General features: G+C 53.2%; 6 protein-coding genes across 6 annotated transcripts; 3 read left to right on the top strand and 3 right to left on the bottom strand.

Annotated features, from left to right (window-relative positions):
- Positions 1–748: 748 nt before the first annotated feature.
- Positions 749–3,306, top strand: NCU10911 (hypothetical protein; the record flags this gene model as incomplete). The annotated part of the gene is made up of 4 exons (XM_001728395.2): positions 749–1,962; positions 2,038–2,164; positions 2,245–2,326; positions 2,396–3,306. The coding sequence occupies 4 exons, from the start codon at positions 749–751 to the stop codon at positions 3,304–3,306; spliced, it is 2,334 nt and encodes a 777-aa protein (XP_001728447.2).
- Positions 3,307–4,256: 950 nt separating this feature from the next.
- On the bottom strand, positions 4,257–6,255 carry NCU10697 (hypothetical protein; the record flags this gene model as incomplete). Its single annotated transcript, XM_001728394.2, has 2 exons — positions 6,000–6,255; positions 4,257–5,924 (listed from the first exon to the last, which is right to left on the bottom strand). Exons 1-2 carry the CDS (start codon positions 6,090–6,092, stop codon positions 4,257–4,259), a joined length of 1,761 nt encoding a protein of 586 aa, XP_001728446.2. The 5' UTR covers positions 6,093–6,255.
- A 1,015-nt stretch (positions 6,256–7,270) lies between these two features.
- Positions 7,271–8,930, top strand: NCU05068 (hypothetical protein). Its single transcript, XM_950964.3, has 2 exons — positions 7,271–7,902; positions 8,008–8,930. Exons 1-2 carry the CDS (start codon positions 7,644–7,646, stop codon positions 8,763–8,765), a joined length of 1,017 nt encoding a protein of 338 aa, XP_956057.1. The 5' UTR covers positions 7,271–7,643; the 3' UTR covers positions 8,766–8,930.
- NCU05069 (FAD dependent oxidoreductase) lies at positions 8,907–11,123 on the bottom strand. The gene is made up of 4 exons (XM_950965.2): positions 11,035–11,123; positions 10,410–10,956; positions 9,454–10,338; positions 8,907–9,393 (listed from the first exon to the last, which is right to left on the bottom strand). Exons 2-4 carry the CDS (start codon positions 10,938–10,940, stop codon positions 9,154–9,156), a joined length of 1,656 nt encoding a protein of 551 aa, XP_956058.1. The 5' UTR covers positions 10,941–10,956; positions 11,035–11,123; the 3' UTR covers positions 8,907–9,153.
- A 606-nt stretch (positions 11,124–11,729) lies between these two features.
- NCU05070 (hypothetical protein) lies at positions 11,730–13,183 on the bottom strand. The gene is made up of 2 exons (XM_950966.2): positions 13,000–13,183; positions 11,730–12,921 (listed from the first exon to the last, which is right to left on the bottom strand). Exon 2 carries the CDS (start codon positions 12,728–12,730, stop codon positions 12,185–12,187), a length of 546 nt encoding a protein of 181 aa, XP_956059.1. The 5' UTR covers positions 12,731–12,921; positions 13,000–13,183; the 3' UTR covers positions 11,730–12,184.
- Positions 13,184–15,317: 2,134 nt separating this feature from the next.
- NCU05071 (metallo-endopeptidase) lies at positions 15,318–16,559 on the top strand (the record flags this gene model as incomplete). The annotated part of the gene is made up of 3 exons (XM_950967.1): positions 15,318–15,540; positions 15,662–16,474; positions 16,540–16,559. The coding sequence occupies 3 exons, from the start codon at positions 15,318–15,320 to the stop codon at positions 16,557–16,559; spliced, it is 1,056 nt and encodes a 351-aa protein (XP_956060.1).
- Between the last annotated feature and the right edge of the window lie 2,298 nt (positions 16,560–18,857).

Below are 18,857 nucleotides of genomic sequence, written 5' to 3'. Positions count from 1 at the left end.
AGCAGTCATGGATTTCCATCTCTTTTACATCGGATTAACGAGAAGAAATTACGCACTCTGAAGGACCTAAGGCATTGTTTGCTTTACCGCACCCCATACCACTCCCACCATTGGCCCTTGTCGACCGTATCTCTTGCCTTCCTCGTCGTCCTCATTCCCTTTCGTCAACTCTTTATTACCTTGATGCCAGTCAGAAGACCTCAACCTCGGCCTGAAATACATCATCGGATGATATGAGGAACATATGAGCCCAAGCCACGTACTGCAAACGACTTTTATGAGCCCAGACACTCCCAGGTTCACCCACCACCTCGACCCCTCTCGTCATCACGTATAAAGTCTCGTCCCTCGACCTCAACCACATCTTCTCCAGACCTCCTTCCTCGTCCTCCACGCCTTTTTACTCCTCCATCACACCTTGGTCTTGGTCATCCACGGAGCAACCCTCACACGATCTTCCATTGTTATCGTTCTCTCATAGGTATATATCAACTCCAACACCCCATTTCTCTCCTTCCCTCCCTTCATCCATGTTCTTTTCCCCGTTCATTCCTCTTCCAGTATACCTTCACTCCATCTCGTACTCAACCCAATCTGAAAAACTATGCTCCCCTCTGACAAAACCCAAGCCACCTTACACTCAACATCCACTAACCCGTGTCCAGGTCCAGGAACCTTCATCTTCAACCCACGCTTTCCATTATTTACCCGCCCTCTTCCCTTACTTCCTCCATCAGGCAACGCCAGCATGGATCCCAGCAGGCCTCTCGGTATCAAGTCCGAGCCGGTTGAGTCTTCCCATATGACTACCATACCTCAGGCCATACGCCAGGCCGCACCCGCAATTCAAAGCGCTTTCACAGCTGCGACCCTTCCCGCTACCGATAGCATCACCGTGGCCACTACATCCGCCGCTACCACTGCACCCACAACCGCTGCAAAAGCACCCCCGGCCAAGAAGGCCACCGCTGCAGCCAGGAAGCCAGCTGCTGCTAAGAAGGAAGCGGCTGTCAAGACGCCTGCTGTTCCGAAGACTGCTTCTGCTGCTAAGGCTACTCCGAAAACTACACCCAAGGCGCCACCAAAAGCCACTCCCAAAGCTACTCCCAAGACGGCTGCCGCGAAAGCTACCCCGACCACCAACACTCAGGCCGAAGCAGAGGTGACTCCCCCCACTACAACCGGCACTGGCACCGCTCGTCCTCGCGGCCGTCCTAAGAAGAACGCAAACGCAACCGACGCCGCTACCACGGCCGCTGCTGCTAACGATAACACCAACATCACAGACACCGCCAAAGCTTCAATCTCCTCCCCGCCTCCAGCCGCACCCTCCTCGCCCATCATCGTCGCTACCGCTAACCGCCCTACTACTGCTACTGCAACCGCTAACCGCCTCATCCCCAGCCCTAGCCCTAGCCCCGGCCCTGGTCCCGCTCCCGCCACTGCTACTACTACTCCTGCTGGCCGCCCAACCACTACCACCAGAGGTAGAGGTAGAGGTACAGGAAGAGGTACAGGAAGAGGAAGAGGTAGAGGTAGAGGTAGAGGCGGTGCATCTACATCTAGGGCTTCATCGTCAACCACTACTCCCGCTAGAAAACGCACCGCTAGTGCTGCTAGCATCGCTGATGCCGATGCTGATACTGACCCTGATGATGATGATGATGTTGATGCTGATGCGTATGGGCGAGCTAGTAAGCAGCGGAAGGTTGCTTCAGCTGAAGGGATCGCGGCGACATTGAGAGCTTTTGAAGCTTCCCGAGCGGGCTCGGCTTCGGCTTTGGCCTCAGGAGCAGGCTCTGGCTCTGGCTCAAAGCAGGTGGTGAGGGCCGCGGCTTCGGGAGGTGCAGGAGGTTCAGGAGGTAATAAAGGTGCAGCAGGGCCAGGAACAAGTGTCGGCAAGAAAGGGTGGAGTGTGGATGGGCAGGAGATTAATCGGCGGCACAAGGAGAATGATTTGCAGTATGCTTTTGCTCCTATCCCCTTCATAGAGTGGCAGGTTGAAACACAATGCTAACATTGATGGTGGGAAAACAGTCTTCTCGAAACAGGCGAGTTCTCTGATGCTACTATCCATTGTCTCAAGAAGAAGTGGAAGGTGCATAAGATGAGATTGAGCACGAGAAGTGCGTGGTTCAGGGAGGCTTTTGCTGGTAGTGATGGGGTGAGTTTTTACTGGGTTCCTGGGCGATGACAAGGGAAGAAGTTGAAAGGACTTGCTGACAAGTTGATGATGGTAAACAGACAGGCCAAATCAGCGAAATCAACCTCCACGAGCAAAACGCTGAAGACATTGAAACCATGCTGAGGTTCATGTATGCCGACTGTAAGTCTCTTTTTCTCTTTTCTTCTCACCATATGTCATCCACATGTTAACCTTCATTGTCCCTCACAGCCCTCGACGACAACCTCACCCGCCCCTCCTCCCTCGCCTCCCCCATCACCACCTACGTAACCCTCTACAACCTAGGTCACACCTTCCGCATTCCCCTCCTCTGCCGCGACAGCATCACCCTGCTAGGTCAATACCTCGACACCAAGCTGCTCCTCCTCTGCACCTACTCGGTCCCCGCCTCCGGCCGCTCCGGCGTAATCGACCACTCGGACCCCCTTTTATCCCCCCAATCCTACGCGAACGACCTCTTCTCCGCCATCTTCCAAGCCTACTCCGGCGTCTCCGAAAGCACCAAACTACACTCTTTACTTGCATCCTTCCTCTGGGCCGGCCGCGACCGTCTTTTTCGTCTCCCCGGTCTCCGCCAAGTAGTCGACCAGTGCCCTATGCTCGGAACAGACGTGTTCAAGCTCCAACTAGGCGACAACTCCTCCAGTTTCATCCCGCCGACGACGATCAAACTCACTAACGTGCCGGGTGGCGGCGGAGGCGGCGGCGGAGGCGACGTGGAGGAGCTCAAAGCTAAACACTTTGGACCGACGTGTAGTAGACTGGACCATACACGCAAGACGCAGCACCCGGATCGGTGTGAGGCGTGTGACGAGGTGTTTGATGAGGAGAGGTGGGCGAAGCGGGTGTATAATCCGTTCAAGGTGGTGGTGAGGCCGGCGGCGTGGTGTAGGCGGTGTGTGGAGGGGAAGACGAATCCGAATGCGCCGGGGGGTGGGAAGGGTGGGAAGGGGGGCATTGGGGGACGGTTTGATTTGGGGGTGGGTGGGCCGGTGGTGGTTGATGGGGATGGTGAGGGTGAGGGTGCAGAGGGCGGAAACGGGGAGAGGCACAGAAGGAAGGGGGTGTTGGAGGATGTGGTGCCTATGTGGAGGTTGAGGGTTGGTGGGGATGATGAGTGAGTGAAGAAGCATTGGGTAAAGGGGAAGTAAAGAAATTGAAGGGGGGGAGGGGGATAGAATGGATGGGTGGATGGATGGATTGGGAGGGTATGTGGACTTGAGGATCTTTCGAAATCATGGCCGCATTTCTTTACAGATGATGATGGACTAACTGGAGAATGTCAACATCATCAAAATTTGGCGCGTCAAGAGAGACAGTGGATGGTAAGAGGATCTAGTTGCCTTGCGTTGCGTTGCGTTGCGTTTTCGTTCAGTCGATGAGATCAGAAAGATTATTCAAGTGATACCTTGAAAGACCAATACAGTATGACCCAATTCGGGGTCAGTCAGGCAAGCAATAAAAAGAAGTGTTTTCGACATTCAGATGATTGCATGAAAAATTGAAGAAGCCAAGTGGAAGCAGAGGCAGGTGCTCCCTTCTATCGTCTTCATATCCCGACTGTGACGGAAGGAACTCGTGGCCGTCCAAAATATCCATTAGTATTTTGCCAAAGGATAAGTTCTTCAGCCAAGTCTTCCGCGATGTAAGAAGGTGTCATGTAGGCCTGGCCTACTAATTAAACCTTTTCTAACCAAGTCACCAGTCAGACATTTCCCACCATCCAAATTCACTTCTCAGTGTCACTTCTGTGCTTCTCTTTCTTCCACTGCCTTCAGCAATTACAGTAACACACCAGTCTCATTAATTCCACGCATGAACTTCCGGTCTGCCTTCGCTCAATTATCCCGTAAACCCATCTCTCCATCAAATTAAACTGCGTCAAACGCTACTCACAACCACTACACCTAACCACATAAACATCTGAACTCTCCTTCCCCCCCCCCCCCCCCCCCCCCCCTTTCCCTCCCTTTCCCCTCTTTCCCTTTGACACCCCCTCTTTCCATGTATCCCCCTTGTAACTAGGTCACTCTTTCACCCATTTCTACAACCCGTCTCTTTCGCCTTCGCATCACCTCTCATGATGGATGATAGATGCTGATTCTCCCCCTTCCAAAACCTCCAAAGGCCAGCGAATCCAACCCCGATGTTCCTCATCCAAAATATCTTTGGCTCTCATGATCAAATGATCTCCCCACCCCTGCAACCACCACTGTCGCTCATGGTGTTTGAGCAGGATACCGAAATGGGCAAAGATGGCCACGGCTTCTTGGGTGGGATGGATCTTGAGTAGCGGGACGAGCGAGTCGGAGACGGCCCAGAGCCAGAGCATGGCGTCTAGGACGTCGCCACCTGCTTGGGTATTGGGGTTGGAATTGTGGAGGTCTTCAGCGGCGCATGTGGTGAGGGTTGGGGTCGTCGTTGTGGTTATCGTGCTGGGTGAGGATGTGGCTGTGGCTGTGGATGTGGCTGTGACTGGGGAGGTAGGAGAAGAACAAGTCAGGTGCGTGAGTGACAGTTCGAGTTCGTCAATGGCGAAAAGATAAGTGTGAAGGTGAGGATTGGTGGTGTCTTTGCTGATGAGCTCGCGAAGATGGGCCAGCGGTCCGGGAGGCTTGGGTATCCCGCTCCTAATTGAAGTTATTCTCTTTTGTTCGGTTGTTGGCGTTCCAGCGCCAGATTCAGGTGGGTTCGGTGTTCCAGCATTGGACGGTGAGGCGTTGCAAGAAGAATCAGCCGATGACTCGCCCCTCGCCTCTTTCCACCTCCTCCCTCCATACGCCAAAAACGGCTTCAAAAACTCTCGATGCGCTTCATTGTTCATAATGAAGTTGCTGAGCGACTTGGGCCCGTTGACGAGGAAGGCCCAATCGGGAAAGTTCAGACCACCGCCTCCCGTGCCTATCCCCATCCCCATCCCTGCACCCTCAAGACCCCCCCTTCTATCGCTACCACTCAACCCATTACTCTCCGCATGCCTTCTCTGCTCATGTTGATCCAAAACATAGACCCTCCCATCACCCCTCCTGCCCCTCGGGCTTGCAAGCGCGACATAGATAGTCAGATTCGCAAAGAGGTACAAGCCCAGTTCGTCCTCTTCCCGTTCTATGACGGGTAGCATCCTTCTCATGGCTTCTCTGGTCGCTTTCTGGTGGAGCAGGATGCCCTGGGCGGTGTAGAAATCTCGCTTTTGGGGACATGATTGTTGGAAGGCTAGGTGGAGGGCCGAGACGGAGAGCAGGACGCGAAGGAGGTAGGAGGAAGAGGGGGATGAGGAGGAGAGGGAGAAGGCGAGATCGACGACGGAGGTGCGCCAGAAGTTGGCGACGGTGGGGTCGGTGGTGAGGGTCAGGTAGGTTGAGGAGGTGAAGTTGTGGAGGAGAAGGAGGTGAAGGGTTGGAAGGGGGTCATCATCATTGTCGTCGTTGTTTTCGATTATTGGGTTGTTGATGCCTGCTGGGTTGGGGTAGTAAATAGGGTTGGTGAGAATGCTGTGTGGTGATGACGATGATGATGTTGATGATGGTGGTGGTGGTGGAGGTTCGACATGTGGGTGGTGTGCCGGTGAAAGTGGCGATGGTGATTGGAACTGAAGCTGGGACTGGGTGATGGGACTTGGTGTTTGCGACGACTGTGGCCTGGGTCTAGTTCTAGGCGGCAGGTTCGCTTTCATGGACAGAAAGGGACATTGCAGCCCGTGGGAAATGCAATTGATGCATGACGGGTGGTGTTCGTCGCACTGAGAAAGGTCAATATACGGTGTCATCATGTCATGTCGTGCCAAAAGGGGGGCGGCGGACTGGATTGATGATACCTTGATCTTGCGGGCCTTACACGCCGTACAACCCGTCCGACTCTTTCGGTGCGCCCGCCGGATCGGACCAATCCCAGACGGCGAGTCCGTCATTTTGGGTAGGTAGGTAGGTAATGGTAGGTTAAGGTATGAGAGGGTGGGTCACCAACTTGCCGTGTAGGTATGTCGTCTCCGTTGCCTCTCGGTCTCGCCAAGCTAACATGTGTGAATTTGCCATCAGATGAGGTCCAGTCGCATAGGTAACAGTCACCTTGGTGCTAGCTAGACAGTCCAAAGTTCTCACTCAGCGATGGTTCCGCCGACAAGAAAAGCTGCTGATGACAAAGCAAGGGAAGCTGAGCTCACTCTGTCGCAAGTCAGTACGCCCAGGCGGCAAACAGGCCCGACCATCTATCTTTCTTTTTCGTTATCAGTGCTCGGCAATTAGCGTAGGGCTGAAAATAAGCTGCCACTGTGCTATGTACTAACTCCTGTGAAACCTTCTAGAAGACCATTATCAGAGACAGCCACGGCAAGACACGACTGGATCACCTTCCGGCAATCAGGTTGTCAACAATGTGAGACCAACAGGCTTCTCTTTTTCCTCACAAAACGAGTACGAACCCTCATCGGTCTTCGGCTCTCTCGTCGTAATGAAGGAGTGTTGGGCAATGGAGGTGGAAATGACAAACCACCAACTCAAAATGCGGACTTCCTGTGAATGTGGGGATCATCGATGCTCACGCCCTCCCAGTGGCGTGTATCTATTCGGAGGCAAGCTACAGGTAGCCAATCGGCATCATTTCTATCCGACGCATCCCCCACCAGAGCAAGCGTCGGTCGTAAAGACGGGGGCCCTTCCCTGAAAGAGTCAGGTACCGCCGCATCTCCGTCGACTCCTCCTGTGCTGGTGCAGCAAGGGACGACCGAGAGAAATTGAGATGCTTGACGCTTTTTACACTACTGCGTATAGTAAGCAGAAGACAAAGTATTGCAAGTCTGGGTGTTGACAAATCACAGCACTCGGTGAGCGATGGAAATGGGGATCAGGGAGGATCTTGATGTCGTATTTACATGCACTGTATAGAGGTAGGTAGTGTACATCGGACGCAGTAGTGTACATACATACATATGTATGTAGAGGCGGCTGTGTCTGACGCCGACGGACCTACGGGATCACGGATAACTTTTGGCCCGTTGCCGCCCTTCCTTCGTTCGTTTGCTGGGTCCAGGTAGCTTTGTTGGAACTTTGCGATTGGTTTTTTTTTTTTTTGAGTTTTTGGGAGGAGGAGGAGAAGTGGAAGATTAAAACCGAAGCCCGTTCCCTTCCTTCTCTCCCTCCCGACTCCCTCCTACTCTTCTCGGGATTTCTCTCTGTGGCTTTTTTTTCAATTTCCATTTTTTAGGGGGTTGGTTGTATCACCACCGACGAAAACACTCATTCAGGATCAACCGAATCGCATTTGATCTTGCATATCATTTCGTACAACCCGATATCCAGGTCGAGGTCGCCAGTCCCGACACCACATTTGGTCTCCACCCCATCCGGGCCGGCGCCGATTGCTTTTCTCGTCTCCACCTCTCCGTTCCGGGGCCCCGATTACACCTCCGGATCACCACCGACCTCACAACTACAATTGATATTGAAATCGAACAACCGACACAATGTCTACAACAACAGCCTCGGCCGGCCTACCGGCCTCCACACCCCAATTCCATCCGGGGTACGACACCTGCACCGAAGTGACGCCCATCTGTCGTGTCGAATACACCACCCTCGGTTACTACCCCAACCAAGGCGTCAACATCTTTTTGGCCATCGGCTTTGGTCTGTGTGCGATTATCACGCTTGTTATCGGTATCTGGAAGCGAACGTGGGGATACTCTATCGCCATCACAGCGGGGTGTATTTTGGAGTGTGCTGGTTCGTCTTTTCTTTCCCTTTCCCTTTCCCTTTCCCTTTCCCCTCTTCCTTCTCCTCCCCCCATTTATCAGTGCCCCCCCAATACTAACAGATCCAAACAAAAAGGCTACGCATCCCGCGCCCTCCTCTCCCTCAACCCGTGGAACGGCTCCGCATTCAAGACCCAAATCGTCTCCATCATCCTCGGCCCCACCCTCATCTGCATCGGCCTTTATTTGACTCTCAAACACATCGTCGCCTCCTTGTCCCCCTCTCTCAGTCCCTTCCGCCCGCGCTTCTATCCCCTGTTTTTCGTCCCCGCCGACGTCTCTTGCCTCGTAATCCAAGCCATAGGCGGCGGCATCGCCGCCTCGGCCGGCAAAGACAATTATCAGCTCCTCCAACACGGCAACCGCGTCATCATCGCCGGTATCGTCCTCCAAGTCGTCGTGCTAGGTGCATTCGGGATCCTGTCCTCCATCTTTCTGGTTCGAGCCAAAAAGTTCTTTCGCGGCGTACAGGAACAGACAATGACAATGGAAAAACAGACATGGCAAGATAAGAAAACGAAAATGTTTCTCTGGGCCATGGCGGGCGGGTACGCGACGCTTTTGGTCAGGTGCATTTATCGGATTGCCGAGATGGCGGGCGGGTGGGGGAACGAGATCATGCAGGATGAGCCGAGTTTTGTGGTGCTGGAGAGTTTCATGGTGTTGATTGCCTGTGTGCTGTTTACGGCGTTTGCGCCGGGCGTGTGGTTTCCGTGGATGAGTCATTCCGAAAAGGTGAATCCTGGCTTGAGGGCGAGGGGTAATGGTGTTGGACAGCAGGGGCAGGAAATGGGGGAGACGAGTTCGGGGAATGAAAAGGTTGTTTCTGTGTAGGAGGGGAGGGAAGTGGTGATGATGTGGATGAGAAGAGCATGAAGGGATGGTGTTTGGATGTGGGGTGGAGCGTTTCTTTCTTGGTTGTAGATTTGGATATCACTGAAGCGTTCACTATCTGTTTGATGCATGCAGTACCGACAATAATGAAAGCAATTCTTGTATGGACCAGTCAGCTTGAGACACGAGAGCTTGTAGCTGAATCAGTCGGATGACCATTATAATCATCAATCCTCATCCCAAAAGCTTCATGAACATACCCATACCTACACTAACAACCCATCGTTGATACCTCAATAGAAATCCCTGATAACCCATATCAACTCCAAACGACGTTATCATATCATGCCCCTTTCCAATTACCCATCATAGACACATACAAAGACAACTAAGCAGCAGCAGCAACCTGCTCCTTCTCACCCGCCTCATCAGCAGGCGCCAGACCCGCCTTGGACGGCCCCATGACACAAATTCCCTCCTTGGAGAAGCGCGACCCATGCACGGGGCAATCAAAGCTCTTCTCGACGTGGTTCCAGCACACGACACCCTTGAGATGGGGGCAGAAAGCGCTAAACTGCTTGACGTTGCCATTCTCATCCTTGTAAACAGCAAGTGGCTTCTTGGTGCCCTGTTGTTGTTTGTCTCTTCGTCAGCATCATTCTCGCGAAAAAAAAGAGGAAAGACATACCTTGTTCAAAACACCACCACATCCCCTCGGCAAATCTTCAATATCCTCAATATCCGTCTGCACCACCCGCTTATACTGCGTGTTAATCTGCAAATCATGGCTCACCATACTCGGCAGACTCGTTAGCATACTCCCCACGCGCTTGGGACTGTACAGCTCCGCCCACGGATTCCTGACCCCGTCAATCTCATCCGCCAACAATCTGCCCGCCAACACACCATGCGTCAACCCATCGCCCGAGTCACCCGTAACGATATAAATCTTGTCGCACCCCTGGTTCTTGCCGATATAACCCATGTAATCGACCGGCTCGAAAATCTGGCCAGACCACTTATAGTCGGTGCTCCCTGCCTGCGGGAACCGTTCCCTTGTCCACTTCTCCAGCTCGTCAAAGCGGGGGGTCGTCTCCTCTTGCCCGACCTTGTGGTCGCACCCGCCGACAACGAGGTAATCGTCTTTTTCGTCGCAGGCGGTTAGGCGCACGTACTTGTACGCCTCTGCATTGTCGTAGAGCAGACAGTCCTCGACGGACCCCTTGGGCACGCGCACGGCGATGCAGTAGGAGCGGTAGAATTCGAGCTGGATGATGACTGAAAGCTTCTGCAGGGGGACGCAGGTGGCTTCGACGGCGTTTTCGGCTTTGATGGTGTGGCCTCCTTCCGTGCTGATCTCGACTGTCTTGTGGCCGATGCCCAAGAGCTCGATGCCTTTTTCCTTGATGTCCATGACGCGGGTGCGGGCGTAGCATTGGAAGTTGGGCTGGGTCTTGAGCCAGTTGAGGACGCCGACGAGGTATTTGGTAGGGTGGAAGGTGGCTTGGTTGTCGGCTACCATACCACCGCGTTGGTCGATGGAGGAGGTCCAGCCGCGGACTGTTAGGTTAGGCTGTCGGACCACGCTCGTGTTAGCTTCTTTGCCTTTCATCATGGGGGAGAAGAAGGGGAAAAGGGACGCACATCAAACCTCGTCTCCAACCCAATCTTCCTCTGATACTCCGCCTCCTCCTTCAACTCCTCCAACTCATCCTCATGCTTCTTCTCGCCCACAGGGAACTGACTAATGTCGTACGCCGGCAACCGGCGATACTCGCACTCAATGTTCAACTCCTCGGCAATCTCCCCAATTCTATCTCTGGCCCACGCATGACTAGCAGCCGCCTGCTTGGCGCCCTCCTCTCCGTGCTTCTTGGCAATCTCCAGAAAGCCATCGTCCAAATCGTTGGTCAAGTGGCCCGAGGTGCGGCCGGTTTCGCCTGAAAGCACGTTGCGGGCCTCGATGAGCGTGACTTGCTTGCCGCGCTTGACGAGCTCGTAGGCGGTGGAAATGCCGGCGATACCGGCGCCGATGATGGCGATGTCGGTTTCGAGGTCTTTGTCGAGGGAAGGGAATTCGGGGATCTGGGACCAGGGCAGCTTGTGTGTCCAGACGGGCTCGGCGGAGCCCGAGGTTTGCATTGAGCGGTAGGGTTCCGTGTTGATTTGGGTCATGGTTGCGAAGGTGTGTCTGGGGGGAAGTCCGGGTTAGACAGACCATCCCATGTTTGTTACCTAGAGTGGGTACCTAGAGGTAGAAAAGACATACCTGGGAGTGACAGCCTGTACTTGAGAAAGTGCCAGGTAACGAGGGACAGTTGTACGAGTCTGAGGGACAGATGCTGGCGGTTGTGTTTGGGTGGTGGTGATGGTGCGGGTAGAAGTGCTTCCCCTCAACTTCTTATAAGAGAATGGGGTTGCTACAGTGACGTCATGAGTCGCAGAGAATGCGGGAATGCGGCCAGACACGGCGTTTCTGGTCAAAAGACGGGTGGTTTGTCTTTGGCAAGTTGATGCGAAAATAGCCATTTCTTAGTATGAGGAAGGGAAAGGGAGAGATGTGTGAATTGCTCGCGTTGTTGTGTGGTGACGAACTGGCAAAGACAGTAAACAAACGAGAATTTGTTTCAGATGATATGGACCAGGAGGAGGAGGAGTAAGGAGGAAGTCAAGTACCTCGATGGATCTACATATTTTGTTTGCGGGGAAGTTGAGATGCTGACAAGAAGTGAAATTCAAAAGCGAAGCTGCAATTGGCCTACGGAGTGTTTCGTCCGATCTAAATAGCATGTTCCTGATCGGTTGTGTTTACGTCTTGATGGCTGTGACGATGGCTGTACCACTTACAGAAAGTCATGACGACATTATATTGGCCATCAAAGGGGTAATGGAGCGGGGAGTATGGGGTGTACCGATTGTTTTACGTACTTAGGTTAGTTGTACACCACAGCGTGCCTGGTAGGGCGTGTGGATGATGAACACTCGAGACAATTCTGTTCTGTCTCGGGTATACACGTTTCTTTCATTGTAGTTCATCAACATTTGTGTGTGCCTCATTGGTATGGCGTGGGAGTAGTATAGTACAAGGTAAACCCTAACCCGGGCGAACCCCAGGATCCATGGGAACTGTTTGTTGTCCGTTTGTGTCTTGGGATGACGAAGAGATAGTCCCTTCCCCGCTGTCAATTCTGTCTGTTGCAAGAAACGGCAGACAGTGAGCTTGCTGCTTTCCACGCCTTGTTCTGCCAATCTCATCGAATAGTGTCACCCCCTCAATCTTCGCAGCATCCCCAGGTCTGATTGCTTCCTGACACACTAAACCCCAACCCTAGACTAGACTAGGTCGCACCCCTCCATGTCATCTTTTCCTTTTCTTCTTTCTTTTTTTTTAAAAAAAAGGCAACACCAAACAAACCACATCACGCCCCATCAACCTTCATCCCAAAAACCTCACTCTCAACCTTCCACCTCTTAGCTTCCTTTCCCCTTCCCAGCATTGCAACCTCCTCAGGACTAACCTCCTCCCTCTTCTTCCCCACCCAAACCACTACCCCGCCGTCCTGCTCCTCCTCCTTGTCCTTTCCACATACAACCCTAACCCCCACCTTCCCCTCCTCCGCCAACTCCAAGAGTTTATCTCCATCGACAATCGGCTCCCTCAACACCACCTCCCGACTCTTCTTTTCTCCGGGACCCAGGGTGACCAGTGCATCCTCGGGAGGAGGCATGGCGCGCTTGATCATCAGCTGAGGAATGTCGATCTTGTTGGAAGGGTTGGAAGGGGATGAGACTTGAATGAGGCCGAGTTGCAGGGCGAGGGAGTCGAGAGGGGATGACCAGGTGAGGAGGGTGACAGGGACATCGGGGGAGGTGTTGGCGAGGGTGAGGAGGACGGTGGGCGGAGAGAGAGAGGGCGAAGGTTGGGAGATGGAGAGGGAGAGAGGAATGAGCGATTGGGAAGACATCGTGGGAGGTGGTGTTCGGTGAGAAGATGGCTAGCGCTGAGGAAGTCGACGGCAGAAGTCGTTAAATTGCGCTCGACGAAAAGTGTCTGAGTTCTTGCTGATTGATTGCTGACGATGGTCCAGAGTTCGAATGGAACGGGCAATGTGAACAGATCAAATTGTGGGTTGATTGAGGAAGAATCAATGTTGCACTGTTGACATCCTACTATCAGCAAAGATAAGGCGAGATCAAGTGGCTGCGATAGATACATATTCGCAGCGTTACTTACCTCGGCTTTTGTCACCTGTTCGTCAAGATACAGGGCGGGGTCAGCAAGGCGAGACTGTGGTACCGGAGACTTTCAAGGACAGAAAGCAATCGAGCTGCCGGTTCAAAGACGATGCCAAGTTGAAAGATGCTACACAGCAGCCCATCGGCTTTCATAACAGTCCGATCTCTCTTGCGGTCAAGATTACGAGAATCCCACGTCCTCATATCTGCCTTGGCGCCAGCTGTCTCAACTGACGGAACGCTTGACGATGTCTTCATGCACGTCAAGGATCAAGGCAGAGAATCGACTCCATCTTCACTGTAACCTCGGCACCGTCCAGCCGATGGCCCAGCTAATGCTATCCCCACCTTCCCTTCTGGTTCTGCCCTCCAGTTTCAGCCATTGTCTAACTCCGATTCGCTGCACCGTCACTTACACGATTCACACATCAACCTTGACACCCTCACGTCACAACGGAAGCGAGCAAGTCACACGAACGACTATTATGGTACCTTGTTCTCACAACGATCGATCCTCTACAGCAAGGTCATTACCGCTCGCTAAACTTCCTTCATTGGCCATTCCACCATGAGGCGTAACGAGGCACAAGAGGCATCTTCATTACAGATGACGATCGTGCATCCACCCCACAAGTTTGGCTTGGGATCCCCAGGGGCAAAGGAAAAGGAGGCTTTCCCCATACTTCACGTCCTCCAGGAACATTGTGAGAATTCCATCTTCTCGGCCATCGACACGAGGCAACCTACAAGCTCACAGAACTGCATCGAACTTGTGCCCCGAACCGCCAGAGCAATCAGATTCTCCCGTGATAGTGATAAAGACTGCACAACAAAGCTAACTATTGTCTTCACAAAAGGCAGTTACGGATATGGAGCCTACATCAGGAAGGTGAAGCTAAAGAAGACACGAGAATGCCACCTCGTCCTGGCATGGGGGAGGGCAACGAGGATCCGGCATTGCTCCGACGATGCCAGGTAGAGTTGCGGGATGATCGCCGATCGGTGCCCACTTTCCACCAAATAGACACGGAGGAGGAAGGTCTCGGTGAGGATCAACATTAAGACAGTGGAGGTGCACCGCACTGACCAACGGCGGGATCCGATGACGGGCGTCCAGAACGGTAGGGTTTTGGTGAACAGATGACTGATACAGATGATCACCTACTGACTTCATGTTCAGGCAGTACAGACGGGAAATTAGGTATGGACAAAAGTCACACCATGATGGAATTCAGCTACTCAAAACCGTGATATAAGCCGGTGGACATCAGCCTCAAGCCTGTCGGAACTCTAATCCCGTTCAAATCCCGGAGCTAGCTCGATTCCCCGCAAATCCGGATGGCAAGAAGCAACTACATATGGAGCAATGAAACCCTCCAATCAATCCATTCAGGGACGGATTAATGCCATGCGACTCTGAAACCGCCTTGAGCACAACCTCCTTCCCAACCGAGTTAATCTCGACATCCTCTTCGGCAGAGCCCCGTGTCCCGAGCATTTCAGGCCAAACTTCGGGATCGAGCGACGCTAAACAAGGGGGTTGGCCTTGTTTGGTTGCTCACAAACCTGACCACCCCGGAATTTCTGTGTCATCACCGCCCGCAGTCGAAATGCGTTGGTTGTGCCTTAGCTGTTGATGAAATATGGACTATTATATGTACACTATTTGCGCGGGAAGCTGCCCCAAATCTTCAGAGGCCTTACTGCGGCGTTAATGAGTTCACCGCCTCCAAGCTAAGCTACCTAGCCGGTGGACTGTGGGTTACTAGCGGGATGGGATTCCCCATATTCGACTATTGTCAAACTCCGGACTCCGTACCTACGTCAGTTTTGGCTGACCAGAAACAAGACCCTTTGACGAATCGTGGGGACACTTAATTCCCACTTCCGCAAGACACGGGTTTATGCGCCTTGATTCAACTTCCCGAGACATCAACTGCCATTACCAGACATGGAACCCCCATGGAAGCATTGAGAGCCGCACCTTGGCTCATATCATGCTTCTGCTTATCTGAAGCCACGTGCAAAAACGACATTCCTTTCTCGTCTCCACATCCGCCTGGATGTCCATCGGCTTCCAGGCACACTGCAACTTCGGCAACTTCTCTTCTCCATCTTCCTATTTGCGTATAGTCTGGCGTTGGGGGTAACGGATGAAGGCCGGCGTTTGGCCGAGCCTTAGCATCATGGCATCGGGAAAGAGTCGACTTCCGACTCCTATTTAAGGCGGCATCCTCCTCCCTCTAATCCGGACCAAGAGATCAGCAGTGCTCTCCAGACAACTCAGTTCGCACCTCAACAACAGCCTTCGCAACAATGAAGTTCCTCGCCGGTCTCTCCCTCCTTGCCTCCGTGGCTTCCGCCATGAGCGTTGACTTGACTCAGCGCGGCGGCCCCCTCGACGTCAAGATCGAGGTCGTCAACAACACCAACGTCAAGGCCAGCATCACCAACACCGGCAAGGAGCATCTGAAGGTCCTCAAGACTGGTTCCATCCTCGACAACACTGCTGTTGAGAAGACCCAGATCTTTTCCGCTTGTAAGTCCTCAGTCTTGACCGCCTTCTCACGTCACTAGTCCACAGTCTTGGCATCGCGCAACCCCCATCCCCCTGTCTTGGCCCCCCACAACACATCACACAACAAACTAACACTCTCCAGCCGGCCCCGTCGCCTTCGATGGTCTCCGCCTCCGCATCGCCACTTCTGCCCTCCCCGAGGATGCCTTCCAGCTGATCGCCCCTGGCGAGACCGTTGAGACCTCCTGGGACTCGGCCGAGGTCCACGACCTCTCCCAGGGCGGCTCCTTCGACGTCAAGGTTGCCGGTATTCTGCAGTATGCCCACGTCAACTCGACTGAGCTCAAGGGCACTCTCCCTTACTCGTCCAACATCGTGACCGCCTCCGTCGACGGCGCCGCCGCCTCCCAGGCTCGCCGCGTCTTCCACGAGAAGCGCTCCATCGTGCAGTCCGACTGCACCGGCTCCCGCGGCTCCGCCACCCGCACTGCCATGTCCAACTGCCGCGCTCTCGCCGCCCGCGCCAGCCAGGTCGCCTCGTCCGGTTCCGCCTCCAAGATGACCGAGTACTTCAAGTCGTCGTCCTCGTCCACCCGCTCCACCGTCGCCGGCGTCTTCGCCCGCGTCGCTAACGAGTGCGGCTCCACCACCTCCGGCTATGCCCGCTACTACTGCTCCGACGTCTACAATGCTTGCTCGTCTGGTGTCCTCGCCTACACCCTCCCCAGCGCTAGCTTCATGGTCAACTGCCCGCTGTACTTTAGCGCCCTGTCCAGCTTGAGCAGCCAGTGCCATGCCCAGGACCAGGCCACCACCACCCTCCACGAGGTCACCCACTTGAGCCAGATCCAGGGCACCTCGGACCAGAGTGGATGCTATGGCTACAGCTGTGTGCGCCAATTGTCTGGAAGCCAGAACTTGAAGCATGCTGATACCTATGCCTTGTTTGCCAACTGTGAGTTACTCCTGTTTTTTCTTGTGGGTGTTGTCTTGGGACATGGGCTAACGGGTGAATGATAGCTATCTACGTTGGCTGCTAAGCGCATGTCACTCACATGTTACTCACATGGCTATGCCACGTATGAAAACGAAGTTGATGAGAGTTTGGAAATGAATTGACGCAGTTAGGAAAGAGTTGAGGAGTCGCCGGGTATCTGTCATGGCTACCTACTACTCGGTGACATGGACAGTGAATGGTGTTGGACTGTTGTGTCAGAGTGTTCTCTTCTCACTGAGGTGTTTGCCACCTCCCCCTTTTGGACAAGCAAGTTCTATCTCCCTTCCTTAGATAGAAGTTTGTGGTCCACCTGTGTATATGGGACTCGCTACCAGGTATAACTGGTAGTAAATGAATGAAGTAAAAATTGCTGGGAAAACACGTCCCCTGTTGCGATTAAGTGACTTGCTGCGAGGTACTTTGGCGACCCACAAAGCATCTGTAAGTGCTGGCCAACTTTCCATCTTGTTGGGCGGGCGTTCTTGCACAAAGTGAAACCAAAAGCCAACAGAACAGAGCAAAGCTGATAAATGCCCCTGATTTCAATGATAAGGTCAAATTCCGTAGGTTCTTACTAGCTCTTCATGCTTCCACCTGAGATTCCCAGTGTTCTTTCAACGAACCACCGAACCAGTGAATCAAAGCCCAAGGATTAAAGATGAACTATCACCACCACCAAAACCAGCGTCAATACCGACATGCCCACGTCCATCCCCCTTCCTTCTACACCTCTTTGACTTTGACTTTCCCCCCTACAACCCGTACGCGAAGAACCAACCGCCCCGTCCTCCCTTCACCAACCCAATCTTTCCTCTCCCCCGCCCCTTCTTCCCAAACATGGCCACCCCAACCTCCACATACAATCGAAGAGATCATGGCCCACCTAACGACCATCTACACCATCTACACCATGCATATCATGTCCAGAGGCACCGATTATACTTATATTACAGCGGGGGCATCGACACGCGGCTCGAGAGGTACACATTTGTCAAAAGCCCAACTCGAAGCGGCACGCGAGTCACATCTACATGTACCTCTACTTATAACGCGCTACCATGACTGGAAGGTTTCTACAATCAAGAGGATGCCAAGTTCAGGTTCGAAGCGAGAAGTGATGTCGAGGTGGGGGGGGGGGGGGGCTACAAGGGTGGGCAGGAATAGGTAGGAGGGTTGCGCTGGGGAACTTGTGGAAGTGTGAGTTTGACGGGGGGATGTAATGGACGAGGGAGGAATAGGAACGTATATAAGAGATGGACAGGGAGCGGAAGCGGGAGCAAGGAGGGACTGGGAGGTGAATTGATTGGAACCTACCTAGGTACCTATGAATAGAAGGTCAAGGAAAGAAGATCGAGTGCCGTGAAGTAGAGGTGTTGGATGTACGGATTTATAGACATGAGGATCAGTCATGTGGAATGGAGGGGAGCTGGGAATTAGGCATGAGAAAGGGAAGGAGGGAAGGAGTGGAAGAAAGAGTGGCAGTGGGAGTGGGAGTCAGGAAGAAGATATGGCCACTGTGACTTATAAGACAACGACTTCAGGTACCTCCAGGTGACACTGCAACGGTCAACACTGCAACGAACTCAGAACCGGGCTGGGATGTACCAAGCTGAGTCAACTCAAGTTTTGACCACCGTCTCCTTCATAAGCCTGCCGACTATGGTACCTACCTTCCACCTATTTTCCCTCTCGTCGACCTCATCGTCACTTTTTTTCAAGTCGCTTTGATGCACACCCTCATTTAAACTTTTTTGCTCATGTTGACCCCTGTCCCCTGAACACCTACCCATCCACCAAGTCAACCTAGAAGCCAAGCCTAGCGCTTCCTGCTCTTGCCCGACGAACCCTTACCCCCCCATTCTGTTTCAGTGTACGTCTCAATCACCTCGGTAGTGGTCTCTATGGTTTCCCACACATGAGTGGAGCCCGATCCCGATCCCGAACCCGAGCCCGATTCGGAGGATGTTGAAGAACCACCGCCTGAGGAGGAACCACCGGAAGAACCACCGGAAGAGGAAGATCCTCCGCCGCCGTTACCACGGCCAATTTCGATGGTAGAACCGGAGTCGTTGGAGTCGGAACTGGACATTTTGTTTGTTTGTTTTCACTTTGGACTGGAGGATTGGTGTGAATTGTAACTGATGGTTAACCTCGTGGGTGTTGTAAATGTTGATTCTGATGGAGATAGTGGAGGAGAAGAAGGTGGTATGAACGAGGGTGGAGAAGTATGTGAAGATATACCTTGGCTAGGTTCATTCCTCGGATCTGCGATGATACACCGTATATGGCTGTGTCAGTTGTGTTGATATGAAATGTGTTTGCGCAATGCATTGGACTCGAG

This window comes from Neurospora crassa, linkage group VI, assembly GCF_000182925.2.
Source record: "Neurospora crassa OR74A linkage group VI, whole genome shotgun sequence".
NCBI lineage: Eukaryota > Fungi > Ascomycota > Sordariomycetes > Sordariales > Sordariaceae > Neurospora > Neurospora crassa.
This window is presented reverse-complemented; position numbering and strand designations above follow the sequence as displayed.

Coding starts and splice junctions, on each gene's coding strand:
- NCU05068 (XM_950964.3), top strand. CDS start 7,644: ATGTCTACAACAACAGCCTCGGCCGGCCTACCGGCCTCCACACCCCAA. Junction 7,903..8,007: donor GTGTATTTTGGAGTGTGCTG/GTTCGTCTTTTC, acceptor CCAAACAAAAAG/GCTACGCATCCCGCGCCCTC.
- NCU05069 (XM_950965.2), bottom strand. CDS start 10,940: ATGACCCAAATCAACACGGAACCCTACCGCTCAATGCAAACCTCGGGC. Junction 10,339..10,409: donor GGTTGGAGACGAGGTTTGAT/GTGCGTCCCTTT, acceptor GTGGTCCGACAG/CCTAACCTAACAGTCCGCGG. Junction 9,394..9,453: donor GTGGTGGTGTTTTGAACAAG/GTATGTCTTTCC, acceptor AAACAACAACAG/GGCACCAAGAAGCCACTTGC.
- NCU05070 (XM_950966.2), bottom strand. CDS start 12,730: ATGTCTTCCCAATCGCTCATTCCTCTCTCCCTCTCCATCTCCCAACCT.